Source organism: Chinchilla lanigera, unplaced genomic scaffold (genome assembly GCF_000276665.1).
Source record: "Chinchilla lanigera isolate Chin_1 unplaced genomic scaffold, ChiLan1.0 scaffold00176, whole genome shotgun sequence".
NCBI classification, from domain to species: domain Eukaryota; kingdom Metazoa; phylum Chordata; class Mammalia; order Rodentia; family Chinchillidae; genus Chinchilla; species Chinchilla lanigera.
The window spans coordinates 2,368-12,515 of record NW_004955577.1 but is presented as its reverse complement, the minus strand read 5'-3'; the positions used below and the strand labels follow the sequence as shown (position 1 = coordinate 12,515).

General features: G+C 52.7%; 1 protein-coding gene across 1 annotated transcript; it reads left to right on the top strand.

The window, feature by feature from the left end:
• Window positions 1-382: 382 nt before the first annotated feature.
• Window positions 383-8,652, top strand: LOC102024961 (leucine-rich repeat-containing protein 48; the record flags this gene model as incomplete). Its single annotated transcript, XM_013509640.1, is given in 6 exon segments — window positions 383-502; window positions 1,061-1,173; window positions 3,018-3,192; window positions 4,868-4,999; window positions 6,979-7,049; window positions 8,529-8,652. Coding segments are annotated over 6 exon segments (735 nt in total), but the record flags the coding sequence as incomplete, so codon positions are not given.
• Between the last annotated feature and the right edge of the window lie 1,496 nt (window positions 8,653-10,148).

Sequence of the window (10,148 nt, the reverse complement as noted above, 5' to 3'; positions counted from 1 at the left end):
TTGACATGGGCCAGCCACAGCTGGCCCCAAGTCCTAGGCTTCTTAGTGTTGTGAGACTCAGGCAGGAGGACAGCCTCCAGGGCTCCCCGGACAGGCCAGGAGCAGTTCCCACTGATCAGAGGCTGTGGCTAATGGCAGGCTCCCGGATATCTCCCAGCTCCAGGAATTCCCATTCTTTGATTTCCCCTGGGCTTAGGATACCCAGAAATGTTCATAAGGAGGCAGACCTCGTCCAGTGGCCTCCTGTCTCTCCCAACCTCCATGAAAGGGACCCGCCAGCCTGCCAGCTCATACTTGAGAGGCCGCGGGGTGGCAGAAGTCACCATGGCTCAGGAGGACTAAATGTGCTGATGACGATGCCAACTTCCTGTTCCCTGCTCAGAAAGCCCTGGCGGAGCTGAAGTACCAGTACACCGTCGGTGAGCTGAAGCACCAGGAGCACCTGAGGCAGACCCGGCTAGAGGAAGAACGGGCTCAGCAGGGGAGGCTGGAGGAGCACAAGGTACCACTGCGGGAGGGGCCGCCCCCAGCCTGGCTCAGAAATGCCCGTGAGCATGGGACGATCATGTTACGTGGAGGTCTGCAGGGACCCTCAGACCCCAAATTATGTAAATCATGTTCTATCCCCAAGGTCTGACACCCCCTTTCCACCGGGCTCTGCCCTGCCCCCTGGAACCCGGTCAGTGCCAGCCCAGCCCAGCCCAGCTCCCTGGGGCCTCGAGATTCTGCTCAAAGCAGTCGGTCTTAACAGCTATTTTTCTTCCTAAGACCCTTAGGTGGTTTCCCTGTGACATACAGGTACAGTTGAAGTCCCTTAGCTCAGTGTAAGCAGGATTTTGCAGGAACAGCCTGCAACCACGTCCTCCGCACCTGTACACGTGCCCCCCTCTGAGTGACCCGCACACCTGCCTTGCTGGGAGGAGGCTGCAGCCCAAGTGCAGCATGCCCCCCTCCTCCAGGAAGCCTTCGCTGGCCCCAGTGCCCAGTGCAGGGCCTCCTGCCCAGTGTCCGCTCAGGGCTAGCTTGGGAATCACCACACCCAGTGTGTTCCGACCCACAGATGGCGTTCGTCGAAAACCTGAACGGTTCCTTCCTGTTCGATAGCATGTATGCCGAAGACGTGGAGGGCAGCAAGCTGTCCTATCTGCCCATCGTGGGCGAGCTCCTCGAAGTATATCCTTCCTGCTTCACGCCTGCCTCTTCTGCCACGGGCCTGGTCAGCACACCCGCCTGCCTTGAGCACCTCTCCTCTGCTCTGGGACTCAGTGTCCCCATCTCTCCCGTGAGACCCTGGGAAGTACTTCAGAGGCAGGGCCAGCTAGGTCATCTGAGGTGCGTGGGGACAGCGCCATCTAGATTTTAGGGGAAATACTCAGGGACTGGTTGGCATGGCATGGAACTGCCACAAGTTGGCCACAAGTTGGAGCCTACCTGGGCAAAATTTAGCAAGAGCCTGTCTCAGAAAAGGAGGGGCTGGGGATGTAGTTCAGTGGTAGAATGTCCCTAGTTTTGATCCTAGTACTGGGGGGGGGGGAAACCACTCAGGATTTGGACCCTCACAAGGTGGACCTGAGAGCCTGCGTTCTTCCCCGGAGGGCCAGAGGCCAGAGGATGTCATCAGCACAGGTCATGGAGACAGCGGCCATGACGACCAAACCACGGGCTTAAACTGTAAGCTGAGGATCAGGGTAGATTCGAGGAGGTCCCAGATCTGAGAGGCTGGAGATGAGACAGCCCAGGTGAGGCTGTCGAGCCGGTCACTGGTATCAACATCCCGGAAAATACAGACAGATCTCCAGTAAAGGAATGGTTTCTTTGGTAATAAGACATGAAAACAGAGTTGCAGTTTGGGATCCACACGTAGCACAGTATGGCCCAGGATCCATCTGGAGAACGGAAGAAAAGCTGAACGTGGCCGGGAGAGACAAAAGCCACTCAGCTGTCAACACTCCTGGCGCCAGCAGTCACTAGGTGAAACTTGTCCTCAAAGTCAGAGCCAGCTGTTTCGCCGAGTCATGCTCTTGAAACGGTGGCAGACAAGTGTCACTGTGAGAGCAGCCAGCTGTCCCTGTGCAGCACGGCTGGCTGTTCTGATAAAGTTGCTATGTGTGTGAGCCCCTCCCTCCGTGACCCTCCCTGGCTCCTCTTGGCCAGGGTTTGGCCCAGGTAACCCTTTTATTGAATCTGACAACTTTCACACTGAATAGAAATTCACTCAAATGCTGACATTCTGAAGAGAATGAGGTAGTGTGGCGAAGGACGGTGGGGAACAGGACTCCAGGTCAGATGGGCAGGCTCGTGCCTGGCCTGGTCACCCCTCGCCCCAAGTAACCGAGGTTTGCCTCTGTCCCATGTGGCCTTGTGACTCTGGATGAGTCATTTCCACCCCAACACAACCACCCAAGGTCCTGCAGGCTTTGCCCACCTGACCCCAAAGACTCTTCCCAAGGACACCATGAGGCTGGCCGAGCCTTTCATGCCCTCAACTGCAAATGAGGAAATTAAGGCCCAGCATGGAGAAGTGATTTGCCAGGTGGATCCAGGAGCAGTGGCTGAGCCAGCACTTGAACCTGGATCATCTGTTCTGACCCTCTGATGTCCCCTCAGCTCAGCTGATACTAAGATAGGGCCTCACCAAATATGCCTCCCTGAATAACTCACTGGAGACAAAAGCGCACACTGCCATTTCCCTGGCCAGTGGTGGCCCTGACCCTCCTTGGCCCACAGTCCTCCAGGTCTCTTGTGGGGCCTTTTGGCCTTGTACTAAATTCCTCATGTTGGAGGTAAGATGACCCAACCCCTATGCTATGCTTCAAATTTCAAATCTTAGCTCTCTGGGCCTCAATTTCTCAATCTGTCAAAGGGGCCACATAGAAGCACGGGTGCAAGTCGTATCACAGGGTTCAGCACACAGCCTGCATGCTGGGCTGGGAGTTACCAACACTCTGTCACGTCCCTCAGCCCCGCCCAGTGGCCTACTCCAGGTACAGCCTTGAGCTTCCTTAACAGCCACTCACCTACAAGGACAAATTTGTCATCATCTGCCTGAATATTTTTGAGTATGGCCTGAAACAGTATGACAAACGGAAACTGGAGCTGGATACCTTCAATGAGTGTGTGCGGGAGGCCATCCAGGAGAACCAGGAGCAGGGCAAACTGAGGATCACCAGGTTTGAAGAGAAACACCTGCTGGTAAGTGTTCCGCTGCCTCTACTCTAGGGGCCCTGAGCTCCTCCAATTGGGGAGGGGCTGCCAGTCCTGTGCCCGCTGCCAGCCCCTCAGGCCCAGGCTCACTGTCCTATTTGCCAAGGGTCACTGCAACTAAATGACAAGCTAAGGCCCAAGTTCATCCCAGGTCCACCAACCAGGTGCTGAACTGGCGGGGCACCTGTGGGTCTCTGTCACATAAGATGCCCCTCTGGAAACCGGACATGGTGGCACAGACATGTAATTCCAGCTGCTCAGCGGCTGAGATAGGAGGATCACAAGTTCTAGGTCAGCCTGGGCAACTTAGCAACTTCGTAAGACCCTGTCTCAAAATAAAAAAGGCCTGGGAAGTAGCTCAGTGGCAGAGGACTTGCCTAGTGTCTGTAGCATTTGTAGCTCCCCAGTACTGGAAAAACAAAAACAGAAGATGTCCTGGGATTGCAACCTGTCCCACTGGTATCATCATCACCAGTACAGTGTTGATAATGGTGTTTGTACCACTGCTGTGATGACAGTCACGCAGCTCCTACTGTTTTTCTTCTGATCCATCATTGGTTTAACAAACATTTTGTTTGTTTTTGTTCCTGGTTATGTTCTTGAAAAGGGTATCTCTGCATTCAGCCAGAAATTCAAAATTGTCAGCAGAGGAACACATTTGACTTATATATGTGTTTTTATTTTATTGATTGATTGATCTATTGATTGCAGTACTGGGGACTGAACCCAGGACCTTTGCACTGAGTTACATCCTCAGCCCTTTCCATTTTATATTTTGAGACAGTGTCTCACTATGTTGCTAAATTGCCCAGGCTGGCCTTGAACTTGTGATCCCCCTACCTGTGTCTGTCACAGCATTGGGATTACAGGTCTGTGCCTATATCCATACATGACTCCTAGCTCACAAATTTTATGTAGTCATTTCTACATGTACATGGGAGCATCGGACAAGAAAAATGAAAACACCAATAAGCAAGGTCATAAGCTCAGTGTATAGTCATGCATCACTAAATGACTGGGGGTAGGTCCTAAGAAATGTGTCGTTAGGCAACTTTGTCATTGTGTGAATGTCATAGGGTGTACTTGACACAAACTGAGACACCTATGGCATCACTAGGTGATAAAATATTTCATCTCCGTTATAATCTTATGGGACCACTGTCTCGTGTGTGATACGTCACTGAGCAAAATGTCTTTGAATGGCATGGAACTGTGCTAGATTGGACAAAAAACAGTAAATTGTGAAAACAACGAGGCAGAGGGGTTGGGCTGGGGCTGTTAGTGGTGGAGAAGTGACTACACAGGTTAGTTTACGAGATTCATTTGTAATGGCCTGGATTTCTCTCGGCCTTGACTCCTCCGTGTCTAGTGATAGGAATGTAGGAAGGCTGCCTTTCCCTTGGGAGTCTCATCTGCTTTCAGAGAGAAAGGGAGGTCAGAGGACCCTTCCCGCACCTGCCATCTTTCAGTCATCTTTAACTCAATGCCCAAGGAGCAAGTAGCTTTCACAAGCTCACAGAGCAGCTTGTGTCAGAGCTGAGACTTGAACTTGGTCAAGTCCAAGCCCAGATTCCAAGATTTTATCCACAAAACCAAACTGCCACTTATTATTAACTAATGACACGTGATCGTTGATTCCTGAAGCATAGTCTTTTGTTTGCAGAATCTAAGTGCCATTCGAGAAGAGAGTGAACTGCTGAACATCGAGAAGAAGATAGTGGAGTGCAGTGAGGACATCACGGAGCTGTTCAACGTGCTCATGACGCTGGAGATGCAGCTGGTAGAACAGCTGGAGGTGAGGCTTGCCCTGAATGCAGATGCAGGAACCTGCGGGCACAGCTGCAAAAGCACGCACAAGCTACAGCCTCCATGGGCACCCCTCTGTTGGAAACCTCTAGGGCAGTGATGGTGAACCTTTTAGAGACCAAGTGCCTAAACCAAAACCTCACTTATTTATTGCACGGTGCCACCATGCAAGTACACCTGAATATCCGTGATTGGCTGCTGGGGCAACTTGGCTCATATGCTAACAGAGGGCTCTGCGTGCCTGCTGTGGCATGCATGCCATAGGTTCACCACCACTGCTCTAGTGCAACCCAGCACACGACACTGAAGAATTCTTGCTCATCACTCCTGGGTTTGCTTTTAATAGTTTGAAAAAACCTTTTGGCAGTGCTGGGCTAGAACTCAGGGTTTCACACATGCCAGGCAAGTGCTGTACCACTGAGCTATCCCACGAATCCCTGTTTTTAATATTTTAATAATTTAGATGAGAAATGATGCTTGTAGAGAGAAAATAATTCCTCTGGAATGTTCTCCCCATCCTAGAAGATCCCAGAGCCTCAGCTGGGAAGAGGCTCAAGGAGCCTTTTGATTAGACTCAAGAAGCAGTCTGGGTGCTCCCAAGACAAAGTGGACCCCAGTCAAGGACCAGACAAAGGCTCCTCCAGATCCCAGCTGTAGGCACTGTTTCCCGGGTGACACAAGGAGCCTGCAGCTCAGCACCCAGGAGTGGAAATGAAAAGCACTGCTGTCTAAAATTCATTAGCAGCCAGGGTGACTTGTGTGTTCGCAGACATCGGAGGCTGGGAGTCGGAAGTGGTGTGATGAATTGAACCTCATCAGATGCTGCCGTGGCTGGGCCAAGAGATAGCACCTAATCAATTCCTCACACATCAAGTGACACCTCAGACACGGGCTGGATTTCTCCATCACATGCTGTGCAGTCGCTGTCTCCCCACTAGGGAATGCTTGAGCACTGCAGAAGCAGCACAGCACCCGGGGCGCTGCCAACAGCTTCCCACCTTTGTGAGCAGGGAGATCGCTTTTTCCTACCCATCACTTGCCAGAACCGTGTGCTGTCCTTGTCTTACCAGCGGCCAGAAAGCTGGAAGGACAGACATGCTTTCCGGTGATCTGTTTTTATTCACGACAACACCCTTACACACACGTGAAGACTGTTTCATTTGCTCAGCCTGCAGATGGCCTTTGGGCTCCCGTGGACGCCCAGCACCTTGGCCCACTTGGCAGCCCCTGGGGTCTGTGGCAGGTAAAGCAGACCTCACAAACCATTTCTATTGTTCTCTCCATCAACACGAAGTCCTCTTTAGGTCTCAGGTGCCTTGCTGAACTGAGCAGCGGCAACAAATGGTGGGAGGTCTGGGGCAGTAGCCGGAACCTACCAAGGTTCCTTGCCAGGTACCTTGCAAAGCATCTTGCGTGAAGGAGCTCATCGACCCCACCACACTTCCCCGAGACAGGTACTGTGTGGGAAATCCATTTCACAGATGAGGATCTAGAGCTTCTGAGAGGTTAAATGACTTTCCCAGAGTAACGCACAGCGATAGACCGGGACACTGGCCCAGGCAGGCGGGCTCTTGACAGCTCCCTGCACTGTTTCTCTGAAGGGGATGGACAGATGCCACTGAGAAGCTCGCAGAAAAGGGAGTGAGTTTTGGGGGGTAAGGGGAGCGAAGGGAGTAAGACCGGGACAGGCGTTCTCAGCAGACACCAACACAGCGGAGGCCGGGAAGCAGTATTCCACATTTGCTGTGAGGACTGAGTTGGTACTGGAAAGCAAGAGAGCCTGGAGAGAGAGGAGGGAGTCGGTTCTCGACCGTCCGCCCCGGGAGCTCACGGCGGTGGTCCTTGGCTCCAAGGGGGACAGCGAAGGTCTGTGATTCGAGGAGGCACCTGCTGAGTTCTAAACAGCACCTTTTCCTGTGGTGGGAAGTGTCTAAACGTGCATGTTAACTGTGTTCTTTATGATCTCAGGAGACCATAAACGTGTTTGAAAGGAACATCACCGACATGGTGGGATTATTTATCGAAAACGTCCAGAGCCTATATCCTTCCTGTGGTGGCCTCCAGTCCTGGCCTATAGCAGAGCTATGGAAGAGGTCCCTGCACTTTAAACAAAAGTCAGGGAAGAGCGAACCTTCTTCAGGAGCTCGGCAGGATGCAAATAAACGGGGCCCCTTCAGCTGGCCTCCTGCAAGGCCTCCTGCCCCATCCTTCCCACTGCCACCGAGTCCTAAACACACTGGCAAAAATAGGCAAAAGTCAGCGCTCTACAACACACTGAGCTTCACCAGAAATGCCTACTCCCCACCTGCCTGTCAGAAAGATCTATACCTCCACCAAGAGGGTATTTAAATTCACCCTAGGATCCTGTTAAATGAGGTTCTCTACCTTTGATATTAGAAGAATGGAAACCTCCAGTTTCTGCCAAGAAAAAAGCTCACTTTCAGATGATGTAGATTTGACAACCACGTAGACCGTGCAGAGGAATGTTCCATGGGGCCCGAGGGGGTTTCCCAAGTCTCAGAACAACGGTGGCCCTGTTAGGGTGGCAGTTTGGATGCCTGGAGGGACAGCGGGAGAGTCCTGGCACGTCTGTTCTCAAATAGGTGATGTTCGTGGGGAGATGGCACCCCTGAATCACTGCTTGCTTCTGTGCTACAGCCACACACACTCTCAGGGAGAGGCAATATCCACATTAAAGACACTGACAAATTATTTATAATGAATTTATCAGTTTAAATGTTAAGATTAGGAGCCAAAATCCAGAGCATAACCAACCTTCTGCCACCTGAACTCGTGGCCCATGAGTTCCTGCCCTCCTGGGGCTTAGCATCTAGCAGGCAGACAGAAGTTGTAAAGGTATCAAGTGGTATCCAAGTTATGAGGTGAGGAGCAGCCAACCCAGAGGCCAGGGCCAGGAGCCTCCCCGAGCAAGGTATACTAAAGGAAGGCCTGCAGGTGACCAGAGGGACCCGGTAAAAAGGTAGCGAGACATTCCAGGAAGAGAAGGCAGCCTGTGCAAAGCCCCTGAGGATGGCCCAGAGGAGCCTGGTTCCCAGAGGAAGATTCCAGGCCATGTCAGAGAGCCAGAGTCTCCTGGGAGCTTTTAGCCTGGGACAGGTAGGTCCCAGGTATCTACCTCCTTGAGCTCCATCCAGCTGCTATGGGGAAGAGCATGACCGGGAAAACACATGCTGTCTAGCAGGCAGTGTCCCGCTGGTAGGTGGTGAGGCAAAGTGGGTGATAGAGGGACAGTGAGGGGGACCCAGTTCTGAGAGTCAGTGATGACCAGGTACAGAGCAGATGCAAAGGAGGAGCAGCGGGGATGGCCTTGGGGCTTGGTGTAGGTGATACACCAAGGTGATACCTGTGAAGGCAATGACTGCTGGCATCTCAGTTTCCCCCTGTAGTCTCTTCTTGTCCAGCAGAGATGAGATGGACCTCTGCTTGTCAGAGGCCCGGTCACAGGTCAGGAGATGTTGTACTGCCCTGTCCTGGCTTTGCTTAACTCCTGACTGCACGATGGCTCAGTGTCGAGACCTGGAGAACCACCACCACGAGAAACTCCTGGAGATCGCCGTCAGCACCCTGGAGAAGATCGTCAAAGGCGAGCTAGACGAGGAGCTGCCCGACGACGTGCGTGCGGTGAGCACAGAGGCCGGGCCAGGGCCGGGCGCAGCGGACGCACAGGGGGGCTGGACAGACTGCACCCAGCCCAGCTCCGTGGCTCATTTAAGCCTGACCACCTCCCTGAGCCTCAGTTTCTCCGTCTACAACAGGATACAGTAAAGTGTTTTGTGTAGAGTTGGTGGGTGCAAGAGGATAGCAGATAAGGTACCTGGGAGGACACTCAGTGGGCTCAGAGAAAGAAGAGCTCATAATGGTTAGATGTTTAAACTTTCCAACAGGTTGGCTCCCAGGGAGACATGGTGGCATATGTCTGTAATCCCAGCACTTGGGAGGCTGAGGCAGGAAGATTGCTGCTAGTTTTGATGCCAGCCTGGGCTACATAATGAGTTCAAGGCCAGTCTGGAGTATATATTAAGACCCTATCTCAAATGAAAAAAAAAAAGTTCAATTTTGGGAGGACTTCTGGCACTTCTAAGGGAGAGAGTTACAAATAGAAGTTAAGGTCTGCGATTTCCCCAGTGGTCTTAACCTTTGAGTGTCTACAATGAAAAGTACTACTGGTACGCTAGAACTGCTGCAGGCACCACGGCTGAGGCAGCATGTTGCTGCCCCCACATTCAGTAAGGACAGTGAGGGGGTCGTTGGGGTCGTTCAGGAGCACGGGCTCCACCCTTGGCTCTGCACGCTAAGGTTTTCCAAGTCTGTGCCACAGTCCAGCAGCAGCAGTGTATTTGGGAAGGAACACGAGCCTGGACGGAAGGGCCCGGCGCGCCTTTTCCACGTCAGAGGCTCTCAGTCTTGCATCAGTCATTCCCCTGCCAGTTCCTCGGCTTCTCTACTGCCAAAAGGCCACGCCTCCCCTTTCCTCACGCTGTCTTCTATGCTGCCCTCTTCACCAGCTGTTCCTCACATGCAGAGAGCCTTCGCAAACGCAGCCCACACTGGTGCACGCTTTTGCACAACCTCTGCTTGTAGCTTGCCATGACCTTAGAGTAAGTCCTTCCCCATGGTCACCAGACCTTTGGGTCTGGGCCTGCCTATCTTGGCAGCACCCCAACACACACGCGCACACACACGCACACACACACACACACACACACACACACACACACGCACACATGCAGCACCCTGCCTTAGGGCTCCTCCCTAGCCCCCAGCTCGCTCCTTTCAGCTGACAGCCTGTCTGGCAAGTGTGCTCCTCCCCCAGGTTTCCATGTGCCTGGATTCACCCTTGTCATTCAGATCCCAGCTCAAATGTCACGTCTCTGGAGAGGTGTCCCTTATCACCTCCTGAAAACAGCTGTCTATGCGCACCTCATTTATCAGGTCAGAGCCTTATCACACTCCCAAACGCTCTAGCTTATTGATTTGCTTATGTGACTATTTATACTATGAATAAAACCTACAGAGATAGGGCAGGGGTGGCTTTTGTACCACCATGTACCTCCCAGGGGCGGCAGCGGTGTCCAGTGTCCAGCGCAGATGCCAGGAGTCATGTGAGGAGTGAGTGG